Here is a 23,677-nt window from a genome sequence, read left to right as displayed (position 1 = left end):
GGATTCAGGAATCGTCTTATCCATCCCTTGCATATTATAGTTCATCACGAAGCTCTTGTAGCTTGGTGGCAATGATTGAAGAACTCTGTCAATGACACTATCATCGGGAAGATTAACTCCCAGTTGAGTCTAGTGGTTGTGGTAGCCAGACATTCTGAGTATATGTTCACTGACAGAACTATTCTCCTCCATCTTGCAGCTGTAGAACTTATTGGAGACTTCATATCTCTCAATCCGGGCATTTTCTTGAAATATTAACTTCATCTCCTGGAACATCTCATATGCTCCATGACGTTCAAAACGTTGTTGAAGTCCCAGTTCTAAGCCGTAAAGCATGGCACACTGAACTATCGAGTAGTCATCAGCTTTGCTCTACCAAGTGTTCACAACATCTGGCTTTACTCCTGCAGTGGGTTTGTCACCTAGCGGTGCTTCTAGGACGTAATTCCTCTGTGCAACAATGAGGATAATCCTCAAGTTACGGACCTAGTCCGTGTAATTTCTACCATCATCTTTCAACTTAGCTTTCTCTAGGAATGCGTTGAAATTCAATGGAACAACAACACGAGCCATCTATCTACAAAAACATAGACATGCAAAATACTATCAGGTACTAAGTTCATGATAAATTAAAGTTCAATTAATCAAATTACTGAAGAGCTCCCACTTAGATAGACATCTCTCTAATCATCTAAGTGATCACGTGATCCATATCAACTAAACCATGTTCGATCATCACGTGAGATGGAGTAGTTTTTGAATGGTGAACATCACTATGTTGATCATATCTTCTATATGATTCACGCTCGACCTTTCGGTCTCGGTGTTCCGAGGCCATATCTGCATATGCTATGCTCGTCAAGTTTAACCCGAGTATTCTGCATGTGCAAAACTGGCTTGCACGCGTTGTATGTGAACATAGAGCTTATCACACCCGATCACCACGTGGTGTCTCGGCACGACGAACTGTAGCAACGATGCATACTCAAGGAGAACACTTATACCTTGAAATTTAGTGAGAGATCATCTTATAATGCTACCGCCGAACTAAGCAAAATGAGATGCATAAAGGATAAACATCACATGCAATCAATATAAATGACATGATATGGCCATCATCATCTTGTGCCTTTGATCTCCATCTCCAAAGCACCGTCATGATCACCATCGTCACCGGCTTGACACCTTGATCTCCATCGTAGCATCGTTGTCGTCTCGCCAACTATTGCTTCTACGACTATCGCTACCGCTTAATGATAAAGTATACATGGCGATTGCATTTCATACAATAAAGCGACAACCATATGGCTCCTGGCAGTTGCCGATAACTATGTTACAAAACATGATCATCTCATACAATAAAATTTAGCATCATGTCTTGACCATATCACATCACAACATGCCTTGCAAAAACAAGTTAGACGTCCTCTACTTTGTTGTTGCAAGTTTTACGTGGCTGCTACGGGTTGAGCAAGAACCGTTCTTACATACGCATCAAAAACCACAACGCGGTATAGTGATTGCTTTTTGATCTTCAGAAAGAACCCTGTTCATTGAATCCGATTCAACTAAAGTTGGAGAAACTAACACCCACCAGCCACTTGTGTGCGAGTCACGTCGGTAGATCCAGTCTCGCGTAAGCGTACGCATAATGTCGGTCTGGGCCGCTTCATCCAACAATACCGCCGAATCAAGAATCAACTAGTGACGGCAAGCAATATGTATATACCCACGCCCACAACTCCTTTGTGTTCTTCTCGTGCATATAATATCTACGCATAAACCTGGCTCGGATGCCACTGTTGGGGAACGCAGTAATTTCAAAAAAAATCCTACGCACACGCAAGATCATGGTGACGCATAGCAACGAGAGGGAAGAGTGTTGTCTACGTACCCTCGTAGAACGTAAGCAGAAGCGTTATGACAACGCGGTTTATGTAGTCGTACATCTTCATGATCGACCGATCCAAGCACCGAAGATACGACACCTCTGCGATCTGCACACATTCAGCTCGGTGACATCCCACGAACTCACGATCCAGCAGAGTGTCGAGGGAGAGCTTCGTCAGCACGATGGCGTGATGACGGTGATGATGATGATGCTACCGGAACCAGGCTTCGCCTAAGCACCGCTATGATATGACCGAGGTGGATTATGGTGGAGGGGGGCACCGCACACGGCTAAGAGATCAATGATGAACTTGTGTGTATATGGGGTGCCCCCTCCCCCGTATATAAAGGATTAGAGGAGGGGGAGGGCCGGCCCTCCTATGGCGTGCCTCATGGGGAGTCCTACTCCCACCGAGAGTAGGATTCCCCCCTTCCCTAGTTGGACTAGGAGTGGAAGGAAGGGGGAGAGAGGGGGGAAGGAAAAATGGGGGGGGGCCCACCCAATTCAGATTGGGCTTGAGGGGGGCGCGCCCCCTCCTAGGCATCCCTCTCTTCTCTCCCACTATGGCCCAATAAGGCCCATATACCTCCCGGGGGGTTCCGCTAACCTCCCGGTGCCCTGGTATATGGCCGAACTCACCCAGAACCATTCCAGCGTCCAAATGTAGTCATCAAATATATCGATCTTTATGTCTCGACCATTTCGAGACTCCTTGTCATGTCCGTGATCATATCTGGGACTCCGAATTACCTTCGTTATATCAAAACACATAAACTCATAATACCGATCGTCACCGAACGTTAAGCGTGCGGACCCTACGGGTCCGAGAACTATGTAGACATGAGTGAGACACGTCTCCGGTCAATAACCAATAGCGGAACCTGGATGTTCATATTGGCTCCCACATATTCTACGAAGATCTTTATCAGTCAAACCACATAACAACATCCGTTGTTCCCTTTGTTATCGGTATGTTACTTTCCCGAGATTCGATCGTCGATATCTCAATACCTAGTTCAATCTCGTTACCGGAAAGTCTCTTTACTCATTCCGTAATGCATCATCCCGCAACTAACTCATTAGTCACATTGCTTGCAAGGCTTATAGTGATGTGCATTACCTAGAGGGCCCAGAGATACCTCTCCTACAATTGGAGTGACAAATCCTAATCTCGATCTATGCCAACTCAACAAACAACATCGGAGACACCTGTAGAGAACCTTTATAATCACCCAGTTACATTGTGACGATTTGTAGCACACAAAGTGTTCCTCCGGTATTCGGGAGTTGCATGATCTCATAGTCATAGGAACATGTATACGTTATGGAGAAAGCAATAGCAACAAACTAAACGATCATCGTGCTAAGCTAACGGATGGGTCAAGTCAATCACATCATTCTCTAATGATGTGATCCTGTTAATCAAATGACAACTCATGTCTATGGTTAGGAAACATAGCCATCATTGATTCAACGAGCTAGTCAAGTAGAGGCAAACTAGTGACACTCTGTTTGTCTATGTATTCACACATGTACTAAGTTTCCGGTTAATATAATTCTAGCATGAATAATAAACATTTACCATGTTGTAAGGAAATATAAATAACAATTTTATTATTGCCTCTTGGGCATATTTCCTTCAACATGATACTTAATGCTATGGTTGGGTTTCAAGACCTTAATGATCTTTTGTAGTTGCGGATGCTTGCTAGAGTTACAATCATAAGTGCATATGATCCAAGTAGAGAAAGTATGTTAGCTCATGCCTCTCCCTCATATAAAATTACACGAATGATTACCGGTATATGTTATTGATTGCCTAGGGACAAATGACTTTCTTATTGACAAAAGCTTTCCGCTTTTATTACCTTGCAATTTATCCATAGTTTTATTCTCGCAAAGTACTCATAGTTTTATCCTTGCAAAATAGTTTCATACTTGTTTCTGGTAAAGCAAATATCAAGCATGCGTAGAGTTGTATCCGTGGTCGATAGATCTTGAGGGAATATTTGTTCTACCTTTAGATCCTCATTGGGTTCGACACTCTTATTTATCGAAAAAGGCTACAAACGATCCCCTATACTTGTGGGTTATCAAGACCTTTTTCTGGCGCCGTTATCGGGGAGCAATAGCGTGGGGTGAATATTCTCGTGTGTGCTTGTTTGCTTTATCACTTAGTACGATTTATTTTTTGCTCTTGTTTTCTATCTTTAGTTTTGGGTAGGAAACACAAAATACCAAAAAAATTAGTTGTACCTACTAAACCAATGGTTGAAGAACCACCCAAAATATATCATACTACTGAAGCTTTCTACTTGGATCTTCTTCGGTCCATTTGTGCTCGTGCTGAAAACCCAACTAGCTTAGTTGATGGAAAATCATTAGATGAGCATGCTTGTTTTGTGCGACATCATTTATCTGAAAAAGGGAAACTTTTACAGCATCAAATTAATACTATGCAATGCTATGCATGGAATTTATGTGAATTATATGATGTTACTTGTTGTTCTGAAGACCCTAATAAACACCTTCCCTACCAATGTGAGTATTGATAATGGAATCGTATCTTATTATGACAAAGGTGTTTATAGTTACTTTGATATCGAACAAATTATGCTTCTAATGCCTATGTTAAACCATATATTGAGGACTCCTTCATTGTCCAAGAAGAGACTAATATTTTGCAGGAGTCTATGTAAGAAGAAATTGATGAAGTTGCGAGCTCATTGGATGAAGAAGATGATAAGGAGAGCGAAGAACAAACAGAGGATGAGCGGATTAGCTCACCTTCTAATGAGATTAACTCTTCAACTCATACATTATTTAATGCCCCTTCGTTCTTACCGAAGGATGAATGCTATGATAATTGATATGATCCCATTGATTCGTTTGAAATATCCCTTTTTGATGAACTTGATGATTGCTATGCTTGTGGCCAAGAGGCCAATATGAATGATGCTTATGAAGATGAACTTGCTATAGTTCCATATGTTAAGACTGAAATTGTTGCTATTGCACACATACATAGTCCTATTATCTTTTTGAATTCTCCAAACTACACTATATCGGAGCAGTTTGCACTTATTAAGGATTAGGTTGATGGGTTGCATTCTACCATTACGCATGATGATTTTGATGAATATAATATGCATGTGCTTGCTGCTCCTAGTTGCAATTATTATGAGACAGGAACTGCATCTCCGCCTCTCTATGTTTCCAACACGAAAAAATTGCAAGAAACTTCTTATACTATGTATTGGCCTTTACTTGATGTGCATGAATTGTTCTTGTATGACATGTCGATGCATAGGAAGAGAGTTATGCTTCGTCATTGCATGATATATGTTGCTTTGTACTCACTACTAAATGCGAAATCATTGTTAATTAAAATTGGCTTTGATATACCTTGGGATCCGGGTGGATTCATTACTTGAGCACTTTATACCTAGCTTAATGGCTTTAAAGAAAGCGTTGTCAAGGAGACAACCCGGAAGTTTTAGACAGTCATTTCTTTCTGTTGAGCGCTTATATAAAGTTTTAAAAAAATAGAGGGGAACTTAAAAACTTTTTCACAAAAGAGAAGCGATTGAAAGTTATGCATTGGAGAAGTGAGGGTCGACCTTGAACACTTGTGTTCATGCTCATGGAAACAATGTAGAATTTTTCATGAAGATTATCACAAAAATAATTATCCCCTTGTACAATTCCATTGTATTATAAAAATAATGTGCCAAGATTTGCCTTTAGGATGATTAGATTGCTTGTTGGTTTGTGCGGTGAAAAACAGAAATTTTGGCTGTAGTGCTCGATTTTACATTTTTTTACTGGAACGTCAAATTGTTATGAAACTTTTTTCACTGTCTTTCTATAGAAAATGTTTATTTTTCCTATTTTTTAAGAATTTTTGGAGTACCAAAGGTATGGTGAATGTTTAGATTACTACAGACTGTCCTGTTTAAGACAAATTCTGTTCTTGATGCATTGTTTTGCTTGTTTTGATGAAACTATCGATTTTTATTGGTAGTATGGGTTCATGACTAGTTTTTCTATAATGATATTATCTTTTAGAGATTTCTACTACTTAAGATTTTCCGTGCACATTATAGTCGCTGTCTACAAATTCCGCCACAACGGGAGGGGCATCGTATAGTTTTTTTAGTGGTAGGTCGCCGTAGCGTTCTGACATCTAGTAGGTGAATACATGTGCCCTAGTTGTTGTTTCGAAAAGAACATGTGTCATGGCTCATCGCCACTTGTCAAGCGTACGCAGCTACTAGCATCAGTAGCAAATGAGTATTTTCTTTAATTATTAGGTCACTCCCTCCCCCTTCCCAGCCCACCATTTGCCCCTCCTATGATCCTGTGGTGCTATCAGTCCTATAAATCAGCCGTAGCTCTAACTGCAGATGTCCATTCCTAATACCAACAGCAAAAATTAAGGGAAATGGATCAGACCACAGCCATGCCCATGGTAGGCACCTCAAAAGCTGAGCTTCTGCAAGCCGATGCGGAGCTCTTTTGCCACACCTTTGCGTACCTCAAGTCGATGGCATTGAACAGTGTCGTGAAGCTTGGAATCCCCGATGTCCTGCACCGCTGCGGTGGCGCCGCCTCCTTGCCCGAGTTGCTCTCCTCCGTCCCCCTCCATCCAAGCAAACGCCCCTACCTGGGTCGCCTCATGAAGATGCTGGCTGCGGCTGGGATCTTCACGGCTGAGGATATTCCTGCCGGCGGCGATGGGGCACCAACCACGGTTTACCACCTCAACACGGTTTCTCGTCTCCTGGTGGACGACGCCGGCGCCAACCGCAGCTCATGCATGTCGCCGTGCGTGCTCCTGGGCACCACCAACTTATTTGTGTCGGCCTCCTTACGGCTGCACCAGTGGCTCCTGACCGAGGAGGAGGGAGCCACGACGGATTCGCCGTTCATGATGGCGCATGGCGGGAGCTTGTATGGCGTCGGTAGCCGTGACCCAGAATTCAACGCGTTGTTTAATGGGGCAATGGGTGCCACCAGCGAGTTCGTCGCCGCCCTTGCTGTCCATGAATGCAGCGAAGTGTTCGCCGGGATAACGTCGTTGGTCGACGTTGCTGGCGGGAACGGCACCACGGCGAGGACCATAGCCGAGGCTTTCCCACGTGTTAAGTGCTCGGTGTTGGACCTCCCACAGGTGATACAAGGAATCTCGCCGGATGGCACGGTTGAGCTTGTTGCTGGTGACATGATGGAGTTCGTGCCACCTGCTGATGCTGTTCTGCTTAAGGTAGAGTAGTACTACTAATTAACTTCACTTCTTACTAATGGCATCATCTAATTCCGACTTTCTTTGATTCATAATTAGTGTCGCAGTTTTGAACTAAGGTTATGAATTATGGTTCGTCCGATTGGCAGTACGTGCTGCATAACTGGAGCGATCAGGACTGCGTGAAGATCCTCACGCGATGTAGACAGGCCATTTCCCACGGAGCCAAAGCTGGCAAGGTGATAATCATTGATACCGTCGTTGGATCACCCTCACACCAAATACTTGAAGGCCAGGTCACCATGGATTTGGCCATGATGATGTTATTTAATGGTAAAGCAAGAGAGGAGCACAACTGGCACAAAATGTTCATGGAAGCCGGATTTAGTCACTACAAAATCCACAACGTCTTGGGAATGCGGTCCCTCATCGAAGTCCACCCGTAGCTTTTTTATCCAACAATATTTATTATTCATCGCATGTGCTGCTGCTTACATTTCCCACATCATATGTACGTGGGTGATGCTTATAGTTTGTATCGTCTGCTAGCCTTATTTCCAGTAATGTGTATGCCCCTAATATTATCGTTCGCATTTGGTTGTGTCCATAGTTTGGCGCAAGGACTATGAGAATAAATTATACCTTGATGGAACGGGTTTATTTTTAATTTTCTTGACAGGGATTATCCCAATGTACAACCACGGTTACTTGTTATCCTCTATTTTAATATTTCTGACACATTTTACCGATTGATACAAATAATTCACATTTTATCATATGGACAAATCCTAGGTTGCTGCAGGGCCTCTTTGATTTATGGGATTGTAAAAACGCAGGAATAGGAAACACACATAATTGGAATGTCATGCCTACTCAAATTCTATTTGTGTTTGTTTGATTTAGCATAAGAACAACAGAGGATTTTTTACAATTATGTAGAATAACGATGGTATAAGATGTTTCAAGTAGTTACGATCAGAAGTATACTTGATATCATCAAAGGTTCATGGAAAACATTTGAATTTGTTAGATTGACAAAAATACTTATAAGACGTAATATCACATGTCTTTAAGATCTGCAACTAACCAAGAGGTTTAAAAGTTTGAGCTGTTATGCCACCATTATTATTTCTATTACTAATATAAATTTATCTTTCTCTTATTCAGAAATATAACCAGCCGCGGATGCTCCTAAATATCTGTTAAATATATTTCTCTTTGTCAATCAAAGATAAAGTGAATTTGTACTTATTCGCCTGAAAGACACATATCAATATCAACTAATTTTATAGATAAATTTACTTTTGGTCCCTTAACTATTTAATGTTTAGATTTGATATTAAAAAGAAAAAATTGCAATGAGCATACTACTAACAGTACATTTGTACCCCCAGAGCAGTTTTTACACAAAAAATTGAATAAATCTTTAAAAAATATTAAATAAAATCAACATAAACATTAGATTGAATTCCAAATTTCTAATATTTTATATGGTTCCTTATTTTCTATCTATTTTTTTAAGAAATACTAGGACTTTTAGTATATCATCAAAATTTGTATTTTACATATTTTGTCCTTTTGCACACATTGCTATATTTTTTCCAGCGATTTAAGTAATCTAAGGACTATCCTGAAACATAGCGTAGCATGGAACATAGAAGGTGTTTATACCGCCCACGGATATACAAGTAGAACACAGGTAAAAACCACAATGACGAACCAAAGTACATGTTATTATAAGTTCAATGTGAAACAAAATATAGTTTAATAGTTAAGGAACTAACTCTTAATCCAATTAATCGTTGAGAGAATCAATATATGCATTTGCTATTTGTGTTCTTTGTGACGTTCAATAGTCACATCTCTTTGTCGACCAAGCCTTGATGCGGTCCTTGGCACACATTCAAAATTGTGTGGGTAAATATATCATAAAGATTACATGTCAAATCTCCAATCAGAGTAAAGACTTCTTGATGCATGTACTTGCATGTTTTAGCAATATAAGTGAATGGGAAACTCAGTTGAACCATGCTTTGGATACAATGATTTTTAGTTGTATACAAAGGTAGAGATATAAGACTATGTTTATACTATATTGCTCACTCTATATTAGTTTGTTGGACAATTCCTCATTGTACGTAATTAAGAATGCTAGGTTTTTCTTTGCAACTTTAGGCGGCTATCAACTTACCCGGGCCACCGATCTTCTTAATTTCGGAGGTATGGGGACTTCTTGCCGCATAGATCATACCAACATTAATTCATGCATGGATGTAACATGGCAAGGGTGTTCAGGATAATCGCGAAAAGCCAGATGGGATATTCCATCATAATTAACGGCAGGTACTTTTTAACAACTAGAATTAATCAACTAGTGAAAAAATATTTTAACCCCTACTATTAGTTTCGTTGTATCGCTCCACATTGATGGAAGAGACATAGTTGGAACTCTCTATAGGGAACATGTGGGACAATAGGTCAAAGCCAAAGTGGAAATATTTCATCATAACTAGTGCTAGGTAATTGTTAGCCAATAAGATTTAATAAATACCCTTTAATAAAACAATCACAGTTACTATTTGATCCCTACTCCTTGTTTCGTTATTTCACTTTGCTCCGATGGAAGAGACATCATAGCTCCGTATGGAACATGAGCGGAGAAACCAAAGCGGAATATGCCATCCTGGCAACGGATGCAGTTTTTTCTTCTCTCATTCATCCATATACAATGGAAAAGTGCATGCATGGATATAGGGAGCAGCTCACTTTTTCTAGAACGCATCAGCCAAAGTACTCTTTTAATTTTTTTTAACCCAAGGCCTTTTTTTTCTTTGCTCTGACGTCCTCAATTTTTATTTGCGAATAAACGTCATTTATTTAAGGGGACATGAGTCTAAGTCCTTTTATTGTTTTGAAGGAACTTCAGTCGACGTCCTAATAAGGTCGGGATATAATATGGGAAATGCTTCTTTTCACCCGATGGATCTCTCTGCACCCATCGACGATTCTGTGGCCGTCAGATCTTTGTTTAGTCAGATGGCTCGGGAGCATCCTCTTTCAACATCCTAGGTTTGCAACTAGGTCATTGTTGCAATTTTCTCCACCACAACAACTAGTTTGTTGCAAGATCTGGATCCCCACAACCATTAGACAAGCGCGCCACTAGATGCGTCAGCGCAGCTGTGGATGAGCAAGCTCTCCTCCTTCCTCTCCTCCATCGGCGGCCCTCCCCTATATCCTCCTCATTCCTCTCCTCCTAGCCGGCCCAACTCTCTCTCTGTCGTCGGTCACCTCTTCACCGGCCACCCGGAGACCTCTCATGAGCCGCCAGATCCGCACCTCTCCGGCAAGATAGACGCCTTGGCTTCCTCTGACCCTCGGTTGTCCCCGACATTGCGGGCGTCGGGCAGTGCTGCTAGATAAGAAGGTCACCACGGTGTGTGTGTTCATCTTTGGCAGTTTCTAGTGGCCCTCATCGTCAGCCCTGACGATGTGGAGTGGGATCTGCACTCGAATTTTTTTTCTCAACACAGTGTTTCGGCAATAAGACACTTGTTGCGAAAAGGCTCTAGTTGCAACAGGTTCAGAGGAAAAAACAGTTTTAGATATTCTTACAACAAATTTCTTGCGAAGATGGTTGATCATGTGGGTCGATCGGATGGCCATCGCCAACTCCATCCAATGGTGAGGGAGGCGATCGATCTTCTTATAATATCCGCCAGCCAACACATAACATCGCCCAGAAATACCATCAATCCGCGTCCTTCTTTTTTTTGATGGTGGATGAAACTTTTTTTTACAATGGCAGTGGCGGGCAAATTGTCCACTTTAAACTAATCTAGTGGTTATAGAAATTCAGTTTACTAAATAGACGGTCTGATATTTCTGATTATCGATTTTCTTTTGTATTTATCTTTTTCTGGTCTATTAAACGTGCAGTCTGATATTTTGGATTTTTGTGGAATTTTCTAGCATATTTATCCTTTTTTCTGATGAGCCAGTCAAATATTTTTAATATATAGTAGATTGTTTTGGAAGAAATTAGTAATGCATATATTGTGCAAATCTTTGAAACAGAAAATGAAACTTTAATCATGCGTTAGGTCACATCTTACACTGTTTATAAAAAAAGGTTTCATCTTACACTGGGTGTCCCATTAGTAAAGTTTAGAAACAACTTAGCTGTAGGAGGAAGATGGCATTAATTTTTAGCTCATCTGTTGGGACGTGGAAAGACACATATCATGGGGGTATGCTGGCTCATCCCATGTACCCTACGTCATTATCGCTGTTGCTTTATCGCTGAAGGGGAAATTTGTATTGGCGTCTAAACTCAAGATTCGTATATGCTAACGCACATCAACTTCCAGGTGTCCTATTATTAAGGGAAGATGGCAAAAAAGAATTTAAAAACAGAAACAAAGGATGTGCATCCAAGGAGAACTTCCATCTATGCTTGGATTGTTTTGGATATTGGGTCAAGTACCTACTAGCCTCCTCAGGTCAAAGCTGCCATGATTGACGAGAAAGCCAACAGGTATAGGACACTCATATACACCAAGGATGAAGGACGTTTCGGCAGGCCGGCCGGCCGGCCGGCCATGTACTGGCACCACTACTGTTCATTTCCTCTTTATCGTTCAAATTTTAATCAGCACTCGAAGGATGATACGGCCGGCCAGCCAGGTACTTGCGCCATGGAATGCCGGCGGGCATGGTGCAGCTTGCTAGGGTAGCTTTTTCCCTTAGCAGTAGATATTGGATAGAGAAATGTCTAACAGCTCCCGGGTGCCCCTACACCCTTATGAACAGTAAATTCATAAAAAATTGAAAAACTATCAAAAAAATCTGAAACTTTCAGGGATCAAAGATTATCAAAGGTTTGATTTTCCTGCAAAGTTTCAGCAACAAATAACCTTCGTGGAGCCCTCACCAAAAAAACAAAATCACTGCTCAAAAATGTACATAAACTTTGAACAATGATTTTGTTTTTTTATTTGAGTGCTCTTCGAATGTTGTTTTTAGCTAAAACATTGCAAGATCATCAAAAGTTTCATGATGTTCGATGTCCCAAAGTTTCAGATTTTTTTTTATTTTTCTGAATTTGTTTTGAATTTACTGTTCATAGAGGGTGTAGGGGCACCCAGGTGCTGAAAATCATGTCTCTATTGGATACTGTTTCTCGTAAACAAATGGGACATTTCTTCTGGCTTAGGCTAACATCAAGTTAACGATGATGGTTTATTAGGTATTTATATGACATCTCTGGTCCACCATACTATGTTACACGGACCAAGTGGTCATGGTTTCATAAGTGTAGAAGATCCTTTATATTGGTGGTTAGTATTTTCTGATTAACATTGGGTTCTACATTATATTTTTTGGCTTTTGATTAACCCATCAATTAATTTTAACACTAGATGACCATTGCATCCTTGACGCAAAGAGCAGTTGCAGCCAAGAAGCCAAGCAACTTATGAATAACACGTTTTTACAAAAATCCGTAAAGGGGCAAAAAATAGATGCAACTGAGAAGTAAGGTGAAGTATTTAAAGGATTTGTTTCTTGAATTATCTGGAAATGATAATGTTCGTATTGCGTTTGTATTTGTCTTGTATTTAGAATGAAAGATAATTATTAGCATGCTTGAGCAGTTGAATAGATTCTAAGATTTTTTTATGCCCCGGCTTTCTTCATTTTGGAACTGTGAAAATAAGTGTGAGTTTTTTTTTGCGGGGAAAATAACTGTGAGTTTAATCCGGATTGTTACTGCATACTACACCTTTATATATGATGGTGATCCTTTACACCCTTGATGTAATAAAAATCCGATATTATTACAATTCCTGGTGAAGATCGCTTGGTATGGCACCATTGAACAAACAAATAGCGGGCAAAAGAATCAGGCAGTGCATCAGCCAGGTTGATAGAAAATCCGACGATACACCAAGGAGCAAATGGCCTCAACCATTAGAACCGGTCCTGCAACACACATGCACACATCTGTCTGGGTGCCACAACCAACCAGTTAGGCCCGACAGCGTACAACATTCAGGTGGACTGCCTTGGCCTTACCGTGGTCCCTTTCAGGTCTTCACCAGAACATCCGACTCCCAGCAACCCTCTCACCACTCTACCCCCACGCGGCAATGCAATGGTGCAGGGCATGCAAGTATGCCACATAGAAAAAGTCGCATACATCGGGCGCTCATTCATACAGGCCGTACCCGGACTACACGTAGTTAGAAGGCGGTGTGCATAGCAAGCATCCAGTGTTTATTCGTTGGCTTTACACAAGGCAACAAAAAAGTGTTAAGCTCGAAGTTAGGCTGAACGGCTCAGCTCGAAACACACTCCGAATAAACACACTCCAATCACCTGCCAAAACAAAGTACGAGAACCGGCCTGCCCAATGACCTCCTAACTGGCAACTGAGAACACAACAAAGGTACGTAGCAAACCGCGTGCCAGGAACTGGGCGAAAGATCTGCCGACTCTTTGTGAGATGGAACTTGGCAAAACTAGACATGCCACGCATCGGCCTCACACACGTAGTACGTTTGCCCAGATGGAACTTGGCAAACGTGCATGCCATGTGGCATTGCCGTTAATGGCGCGTCTCGTCTACCACCCTGTGTTTGACGAGTTCTCCGTTTTACGTAGTCAGCAGTAGTTCCTTTTTGTTTCGCCGAGTTCCTGACAACAAAAACTCAACAAACTTGACGCGTTTGTTTCAACGCTTTGGCCGCGGTTTCCGATCCCCACGCTTTCTGAAATGGAAGATTACGTTTGGTTCACGTACTACGTATTGGCTGCAGGCAGGTTTTCTGAAACGGGCCTGCACAGAGTCGAAAACAACCGAGCGGATGGTGATTAGAATACCGGACAGAAGCGCACAAAGCAAACAAAGCCAGTATTCCATGAAAGAACATCGGAAGCAGCGCTTCTTCATACCGGAACCCATTACGTTACCTGAGACGGAACCAAACGCGTCATTAACGATTGCGACCCGGTCCTGCCGTGTCTATTTGCTGATGGAAGAACACGGCAAACCCACTGCCAGAGTTGTTTTTTGTTTCTTGCTTTTAAAATTCAAAACCTTGCCACGACTGCTAAATTAAGCTGATTTTGTTCGTGCACCGCGCTCCTTAAGACGGCTATTATGGTAAAGTTGCTCTAAGTTGCAGGCGCTCCCATAAGAAAACAAGCTCTCAGTCGTCGTCGGTGTATTTAACTCCGGTAGAAAAAAATTGAATGCGCTAGCAAATCATGTTCTATAAAGTGGCAGCACTCTGAGTGAGTTCTATCACCAGAGTTGAGAAATACATTCTTACGTTAAGTGCACCTTCCAAACCCTTGCTAGCAAACCAGAGCACAAGCTAGCTACTTAGCTAGTCCCTGGTGCTGATCAATGGCGGCGGTGAAGTTAGAGGAAGTGAGAAGGGCACAACGGGCTGAGGGTCTGGCGACCGTGCTGGCAATCGGCACGGCCGTCCCGGCCAACTGCGTGTACCAGGCGACCTACCCTGACTACTACTTCAGGGTCACCAAGAGCGAGCACCTCCCGGACCTCAAGGAGAAGTTCGAGAGGATGTGCGAGAAGTCCACAATCAGGAAGAGGCACATGCACCTCACCGAGGAGATCCTCAAAAAGAACCCCAGCATCTACTCCCACATGGAGCCATCGCTTGACACGCGCCACGACATTGTTGTCGTGGAGGTCCCCAAGCTCGGGAAAGAGGCGGCAGAGAGGGCCATCAAGGAGTGGGGCCAGCCACTATCCAAGATCACCCACGTCATCTTCTGCACTACCTCCGGCGTGGACATGCCTGGCGCCGACTACCAGTTGACGAGGCTGCTCGGCCTCTCCCCGACAGTCAAACGCCTCATGATGTACCAGCAAGGCTGCTTTGGCGGTGCCACCGTGCTCCGCATGGCGAAAGACATCGCCGAGAACAACCGCGGCGCACGCGTGCTGGTGGTCTGCTCAGAGATCACCGCCATGGCCTTCCGTGGCCCCAGCAAGTCCCATCTGGACTCGCTGGTTGGTCATGCACTCTTTGGCGATGGTGCATCCGCTGCCATCATTGGCGCTGACCCCGACGAGCCCTTTGAGAAGCCACTCTTCCAGCTTGTATCAGCCAGCCAGACCATCCTGCCCGGCTCCGAGGGTGCCATCAACGGCCACCTAACGGAGGCGGGGCTCACCATCCACCTTCTCAAAGACGTGCCCGGGCTCATCTCCGAGAACATCGAGCAGGCGCTCGAGGACGCCTTCAAGCCTCTAGGCATCCACGACTGGAACTCCATCTTCTGGATTGCACACCCTGGCGGGCCGGCGATCCTAGACATGGTCGAGGAGAAAGTTGGCCTTGACAAGGAGCGCATGCGCGCCAGCCGAGAGGTCTTGTCCGAATATGGCAACATGTCCAGTGCATGTGTCCTCTTCGTCCTCGACGTGATGCGTAAGACCTCTTCCCAGGATGGCCATGCCACCACTGGAGAAGGTAAGGAGTGGGGTGTCCTCTTCGGCTTCGGCCCTGGCCTCACCGTCGAGACACTCGTCCTCTACAGCGTCCCAATCGCAGCCACTGCATGATCGATCAGCAAAGCACACTTTATTTATTCACCAACAGCATAAAATCACCGACACTATAAGTGATTACGAGAGCAACGGTGTGATGGCTGTCCTGAGTTTTCTTTATCCCTGGTTTTTCACTTTTTGTTGTGTTTCTGCTGTAAGAATTGATATGCGTTTTTCTCCAAAAACCTTGTTGTATGTGCTCGTGATGTACCTGATGTATTTTCGTAACGTTCAACATTATGCTTCTTATTTGTAATTTTATAATGTATGCGCTGCATTGTCTCTACATCCTCAATCAGATCCGGTTCAGCTGCCTGTCTCTTTTCCCTCTCTTACTCTTTTCCCTCTCTTCGTGATCATTGACCTTCTTAACCATCTGTTCACTTTCGCAGTGATTACTACATAATCCATATGTTTGGGATGCTTTTCTCGATAAAATTGAGCATCAAGAGAATATAAACACAATGGGCTCACCTAACCTCTAGATAGTTAGGATGCACACAACCAACACTAACATACACATGCAAACATGCCAACAAATAGCAAAGTCGTATAAGACCAAAGTTATGCGTAGGCAAGAAAAAAACAAAAATGATCAAATGGCACTGTCGACAAACTACATTAATGACCATATCTGCACCAACCATCTCATGACACCATTTAAATGATGAGATTAGTCAACAACAACACCTTCAAGAAAGAAGCGACACTCAATCGCCGCCTTCAGCGGATCCAACCACGCAGGTGAGAATCAAGATTTTCACCTTGAAGGACCAATCCGAGTGTATCCGAGCAATGCCTTCAACAAGGTAATGAGTAAAAACATCATCATTGCTAGGCATAACCAACTCAAGTCACCTAGACTTTCACTCATGTGTTGTGGCCATCACTTTTTCGTGCTCCCAGTAGCTACATGTGGTGTGTGACAGCCGCCGTTGCACCATCATCCCTTTGTGTCAAGCCGTCGTCCATAGTTTGCATCTCACCGTCGAAGTTAACCACCGGGTCTGGAGGAAGAAACCCTCACAAAGACCTTTCGGTGACCACCGCAATCAACAACCAGGCCGCCGCCAGGAAGAGATGATCCAGTTGTCGGTGGGGCCAGCAGACAGCAGCGCACCGGATCTAGGTGTAGCAGCCACACTGGCGACAACCGCCGGATCTCAGCATGAGATGGAGCCCGTGCCACCCAATCTGCAGCCGGACAAGCACGGAGTCTGACCGGATATCCAGAGGCGTACGAGCGGCGCCGCCAAAGGATGAAGGTCGTGGACGGCTACTACCGGATCTGGCCTGGGACGACCCCATCGCAGCACCGCCCAAAGCCGTGGCTGCCGTCGACGAGAACATGCACGTGCAAATTAAGGTGGCCTCAACCAAGCACATAGGTAGCTTGATTGAGTTGCTGCCCAGCAATATGCATGTCTAGCCGAGCAGCTACGTACGAGCAAACCTGCTAGCAACGATAGAATCAATTGGATCTCTTTGTATTCTGTGACCTCAGGGAGCCATAAGCGGGAACCCGCCACCACCGTCAGACGCCAAAAGGCATCCTCCAGCGAGGGCAGGAGGGAAAGATGGGAGGAGAGGGAAAGTTGGGCGGGAAACGGCGCCGCCGCCTGTGTCACCCCCGAAGAGCGAAGCTGGGGCGGAGCTTTACTTTTGGATCTGATAAAAGCGTGCTCCACATGTTTGGGATGCTAAAGCCATGTACTACCTCCGTCTAGGTGAATAAGTCATTTACGTAGTTCTAGTTCATCGATTTGAGCAATTAAATATGTATTATATGTCATGAAAAGTATATCACTAGATTTCTACAAGGATGTAGTTTCTAAATATATATTTTTTGTCACATATAATACATATTTAGATAGTTAAATCGTCAACCTAGAACTACGCGAATGACTTATTCACCGAGACGGAGGTAGTACCATAGAATGTGCTCAAGAACAAGTATAATGTGCTCCCAGTAGCGAAGCCTATTTACATGGCATTTTTGCCTACGTGAAGGAGAGAGACGTGAAAAAAATGAAGGAATGGGCTCTTATGCAAAAGCCTGTCTCTACACATGCTTCTAGGAAAAAACATTTAATTAAAGTAAAGAGATTAAGGAAAGTGAGAAAAATTTATATTCTTCTAGCCAACCTTATAGTCAACACTACTGTATGAGCAATTAATAATGCTAACGCTTGATGACATGTCATGCTCGTATAGCCAGCAGCTGGCTATACTATTAACCGTGCTCTAATTAGACATATTATTCATTAAACCCGTGATGCTGCATGAACTTGTATTTTCTGTATTTAAATATAGGGACATCCGGGACACTATTTTGATCAGCATAATAGTATTTAATTTCTAAGTTTGTATAGATAAAAAGGAACGAGTCAAACAGCTCCATCCATTTGTGATACTAGTACTGTTTGCATCTATACTCTTTTCCAACCATCAATTGAGGCACAACTATGCTTGTGATATTCTTGTTGTGTAACACCTCAGAACTTTGTATTTATAATAAATGTAACAATGTTCCGTATTTATATAGGTTGCATGTGTATTGGTGGCTATAGTTTTGCAAATGCAAAACTGGGTGGATGTATCATTTGTTATCCATTTTCCCACAAATTATGATGGAGTTTGGTGTTAATGTTTGCCATCGATAACATCTTTTCCCTTGGTATTAAGTACTGAAACCATACACTTTATATTGATTCTAAGTGGAAAGAGGCGATATTGAACCCATTTATATTACATAAACATGTATTTTCATTTTTTTAGAGTTCTTTGTTAAACTACATCAGATAGGTGACCTGATTTTCACTTTTTATTAATGATTAAATTATTTTTCCAATGAAAACACACATGTGCATATGGGTTCATGACATGGATAATTGTGTGTGTATGTGCATGAGATCTTTCTGACAGATGATACATGGAGAGCATAATTTTATAATCTTGTAGCGGTATATTAGCATGGAAATTTGATCACATGATGATTTTAGTACTATCTGATTATTCATTAATAAAAAGTAAAAATCAGGTCGACTATCTGATGGAATAAGCCACAATATGTGGTGTGCCGGGTTCATCGGGCGCGTCGGGTGCGCGCAGGATGTGCGGGACACACTGGTGCGGTCGGCCTCATCGGGCGCATCGGATACGCGTGGGACGTGCAGGACGCAGCATCGTAGGTGTGTGTGCATGTGTGTGCTCGTGGTATGTGTGGCGTGGTGGTCAGCGCGTGAGCTAGCTGGACGGGCGCGCATGCATGTATTAGTTGAGGTGTTTAGCAGGTTGTTAGCAGCGGCCGATGGAGATGGCCGCGTCATGCGAGTAGCGTGCATGGCCGGGCTGATCACTTGCATGCAGCGGATAGCTAGATAGGAAAAACGTGGGCGTTGCATTTGCTGCTGTAGGACTACAAAGCTGCCGTTATGGATGTATCTTCGTGCTGGAGTTTGAGCTGAAAGGGAAAAAAGGCGTTTGAGCGCTGGGGCGTTGGTCGCCAGGAAAAAGGTGCTTCGTCTACCTCTAGTCCGGCGTAAAAGAGAGCGGCAACAACATTTGGTATTCAGAGCTACGGTTCGAGCTGATCATCGACGGCCATGGCGGTCGTCCCACACGGCGGTGGTGGTGGGGCGATGGCGTTTGCTTCAAATTTCGTGAACTTTTAATTCGAGGAACCTTTTTTTCGAAATCGATGAACCTTTTTAAAATTTCGTGAACTTTTTTTAAAGTTTGTGAACATTGCTTCAAATTTTATGGACATTTTTATGTTTATGATATCTTTTATTTATTTGGATTTTTTTCAACTGTTGACCGGTCAACTGACCAACTGTCGACCGGTCAAACAAGATCGAATGAATGATGCGATCCAGTGAACTAGGCGATAGGGACATGCCAACAGGCCACCTCGGTCGGCTCAGTTTGCGGGCGCATGGGCGCCTGAACTGCTAACGGGCTCTAAAGGCGCCCGTTAGGACCTCCCCAAAAGTGTATCGTGTCATTGGGCACGATAGAGAAGAGTTGGTTCCCATATCTCACCCTGTTTCTCTCCATACTGCACGGCCGCTGGCCAAAGCCTTCAAGAGTTCATTGACGCCGACGACCCACACACTGCGGTCATAATACTTAATTGTTTGTGTCACTGATTTGTTCACATATGCAGTCCAATGCCATAGCGGCTGCGCCGCCGCCTTGAACGCGACGACTCGCGTCCTTCTGGCGGATCAGGTCTCCAGTAAGCACTACTCCCTCGGCAAATCACTGACCTTGGCCGAGATGTTCTAGCATGCGACTAGTGTGCTCCCATGCATGAAAGGCGTCCTCGGGGTGGTGCTTATGAACCAGTACGTGGTCATGCACTACAGCCTCCATGGCGCGGACGCCGACGCTGGGTATTGTTGGGAAATGAAGCATGCAATTTCAAAAAAATTCCTACGATAACAGAAAATCTATCTAGAAGATGCATAGCAACGAGAGGGGGAGAGTGTGTCCACGTACCTTCGTAAGTCAAAAACGGAAGCGTTAGTTTAACACGGTTGATGTAGTCGAACGTCTTCTCGATTCAACCGACCATATACCGAACGTACGACACCTCCTAGTTCTTCACAAGTTCAGCTCGATGACGTCCCTCGAACTCTTGATCCAGCAAAATGTTGAGGGAGAGTTTCGTCAGCATGACAGCGTGGTGACGGTGATGGTGAAGTGATCCATGAAGGGCTTCGCCTAAGCACTACGACAATATGACCGGAGGAGAAAACGGTGGAGGGGGGCACCACACACGGCTAAGAATAATTGATGTGCCTTAGAGGTGCCCCTCCACCCGCCCCTGTATGTAAAGGAGGGAGAGAGGAGGAGGCCGGCCTAGGGCGCGCCAAGTGGGAGGAGTCCCACATGGACCCCTAATCCAATTTGGACCCCCTTTCCTTTTACCAGAAGGGGAAGGGTTGATGGAGAGGGAGGAGAAGAAGGAAAGGGGGGCGCCACCCCCTTCCCTTGTCCAATTCGGACTCCTTTCATTGGGGGGGGGGGGCACCTCTTGTGGGCTGCCTTGCCTTTCCCCTATGGCCCATGTGGCCCATTACTTCCCCCTGGGGGTTCCGGTAACCCTCCCCTTCCGGTACTCCGATACGTACCCGAAACACTCCGGAACCATTCCGGTATCCAAATTGTCAGGACCCCGATTCTAAGTCACACCGAGCTAGCCTGTAACACCCCATATCACATTGCGGCCTCACGCACGGTATCCCCACGGGTGTCGCCTTACCATGGCCCGGGACCGTTTGCGCTTTTTGGCTCACGTATATGATAGTGTCGCTAGCATCCATATGACAGAGAACCTAGGTCGACATGACTAGTCGTGAACCCAAAGTGGCACTAACTTATGGGGACAGGCATACATGAATCAACATCGAGCATGTCGGTCAGCAGCGTGTGAATCCGGGCTGTACCAACTGGGCTAACAGGACTCCGGGAACCCGGGTTGTAGCAGGCTAGCAGGACTCCGGATGTCACCGCGTGACATTTCCCCGAAGGGACAGACACATGAACGAAGTGAATCACGTGTCGGCCAGTCTTAGTGTTCCAGAGCAGTAGTGCTGGGCTAGCAAGACTCCGGTGAACCGGGCTGTAGCGGACTACTATGTCTCATGGAAGCACAAGGCTACATTTCCCCATAAGAGAGGCTACCAACGATGAACAACTAGGTTGTGGGATCCCACACGTACCAAGCATTTCAATCATACACACAATATGCTTGATATGTGTAAATACAACATGGCATCACAACATAACTCTACGACTCAAGTATTTATCCATTAGGCTCCGAGGAGCGAGATATTACAAACATGGGTCTCATGACCCAACATTCAGAGCATACAAATTAAAGCACATGCGGAAACTTGACATGTCTGAATACAGACTTCTACAAATGAAAAAGGCTAAGAAGCCTGACTATCTACCAGATCCTACCGAGGGCACAAGATCGTAGCTGAGGTATCAAGCTAAACGTCGAAATCCACGTGGAATTACTAGCGAGACTGAAGTCTCTTTGCAAAACATAAATTAAGCAAGCGTGAGTACAAATGTACCCAGCAAGACTTACATCAGAACTAACTACATATGCACTGGTAGCAACAAAGAGGGTGGTGGAGTTTAACTGCAGTAAGCCAGCTTTGACTCAGTGGCTAACCTGAACTACTACTGCAAATAACTCTTTGAGGTGGCGCACACGAGTCCATATATTCACCATATCAACACACCACTATGGATCCGCTCCCGTCTCCCTACGAGAACGCCATCCATAGCACTTACGCTTATCTTGCGCATTTTAGAGTATCCACTTTCACTTGTCTATGAACGATGCAATGGGTCCAAGTTTCCATATTCGAGGAATCCGGCTATTGGAATAGATAATGATAACCCTGCAGGGGTGTATTTCTTCACACACGCTCTCGCCACTTACCACCATGTACACGTCGTGTACCTCGACAACCTTCAAGCGGAAGCCTGGCGAGGGAGTCGGCCACGACCTAACTAACCACACAAGTCTCTCGTCCAGGTTTATCGCCAATTCGGGTTCATCCGCAAGGAGATCCGGCCGGGGTGTCGCTCACGGCCCCAAAAGATGTGTGCAGGGTTCCCAAGCCCACCATCCGGGTGCCACTTGGTACACCGTGCCACTGTGCCTAGTCTGTCCCAAGCCCACCTGTACCGGGTGCCACTTGGTAGACTACTAACACTACCTACAAACACCAGAAACTAGTTGCAACTCCTGGACAGAGATCGAGTTGATTAATAAGCCGAGAGGGGCCGAGTTACCGAAACCCAATGTGTGGTAGTAACTGTTCATGGATCACAAACACAAAACTCAGTTCCTGAGAACGGCAGCAATGAGACAACCCACCATGTACTCCTACATGACCTCTCACCGCTACCTTTACCAAATCGTGTTCACACACTTAGCTCTCAACGGTAGGACATGTTCATCGCGTTCCAATTCATTCCCGATGAATCAGACCTGACTCAACTCTAAGCAGTAGCAGGCATGACAACAAGCATGAATGAGTAGGCATATCAGGGTTCAAACAATTCCTACTCATGCTAATGGGTTTCATCTATTTACTGTGGCAATGACAGGTCATGCAGAGGAAAGGGGTTCAACTACCGCAGCATGTAACAGTTGAATCGTTGTTGTCATAATGCAGTAAAAGAGAGCAGGAGCGAGAGAGTGGGATTGTATCGGAATGAACAAGGGGGTTTTGCTTGCCTGGCACTTCTGAAGATAGTATAGCCCTTCATCAGTGTCATCGAACTCATCGTCGGAAACATCGTCTACTAAGAGGGAACAACCACCGGCAAACACAAAAGGAACCATAATCAATTCAATGCACATTCATATGAATGATATGTCATACTAAAGTACTGAATTGACCTAGTGCAACAGTTAGTTATATTAATTGAAGTGGAATTCAAACCTATAGCAAATTCCAACTCAAAAACTAATTACCATTTATTCCATAATCATGAATTGTCCTAATCAGTGAGGTTAACTTGTTCAAACATGCATGAAAATGCCATATTCATATCCTTTGGATCTTTCTGATCATTTTTCATATATAATTTATTTTATTTGGATTTACGGTTTAATTTCTATGATTTTTAGAAGATTAAACAAATTTCTAAAAATAAATAAATCATTCAGATTTATTTAAATTCCAGAAAATGGTTACTGCATCAGCATGACATCGGTGTCACGTCAGCAAGTCAACTGGGGTGGTCCAGGTCAAACCTGACCAGTGGGGCCCACTGGTAAGTGACCCAGGGCTGTTTGTGTGGCGGACAGGTGGGCCTGGTCAACGACCACATCAGCAGGATCAAATCTGATGCCTGGGTCCATCGGGATTAAGTTAAGTCTAACTAATTTTGTTAGTGGTTTAACTAAGCCGGTGGGGCC

General features: G+C 44.0%; 2 protein-coding genes across 2 annotated transcripts; both read left to right on the top strand.

Annotated features, from left to right (window-relative positions):
- Positions 1–6,335: 6,335 nt before the first annotated feature.
- LOC119349911 (flavonoid O-methyltransferase-like protein Os11g0303600) lies at positions 6,336–7,582 on the top strand. Its single transcript, XM_037618029.1, has 2 exons — positions 6,336–7,157; positions 7,286–7,582. Exons 1-2 carry the CDS (start codon positions 6,336–6,338, stop codon positions 7,580–7,582), a joined length of 1,119 nt encoding a protein of 372 aa, XP_037473926.1.
- Positions 7,583–14,547: 6,965 nt separating this feature from the next.
- Positions 14,548–15,735, top strand: LOC119349729 (chalcone synthase 2-like). The gene has a single exon (XM_037617845.1). It carries the CDS (start codon positions 14,548–14,550, stop codon positions 15,733–15,735), a length of 1,188 nt encoding a protein of 395 aa, XP_037473742.1.
- The last annotated feature ends 7,942 nt before the right edge of the window (positions 15,736–23,677 follow it).

This window comes from Triticum dicoccoides, chromosome 1A, assembly GCF_002162155.2.
Source record: "Triticum dicoccoides isolate Atlit2015 ecotype Zavitan chromosome 1A, WEW_v2.0, whole genome shotgun sequence".
NCBI classification, from domain to species: domain Eukaryota; kingdom Viridiplantae; phylum Streptophyta; class Magnoliopsida; order Poales; family Poaceae; genus Triticum; species Triticum dicoccoides.
This window is presented reverse-complemented; position numbering and strand designations above follow the sequence as displayed.

What these genes read in the sequence shown, in the direction of transcription:
- LOC119349911 (XM_037618029.1), top strand. Translation starts at nt 6,336, where the DNA reads ATGGATCAGACCACAGCCATGCCCATGGTAGGCACCTCAAAAGCTGAG. An exon ending in CTGATGCTGTTCTGCTTAAG is followed by an intron (nt 7,158 to 7,285) that starts GTAGAGTAGTAC and finishes TCCGATTGGCAG; the next exon opens with TACGTGCTGCATAACTGGAG.
- LOC119349729 (XM_037617845.1), top strand. Translation starts at nt 14,548, where the DNA reads ATGGCGGCGGTGAAGTTAGAGGAAGTGAGAAGGGCACAACGGGCTGAG.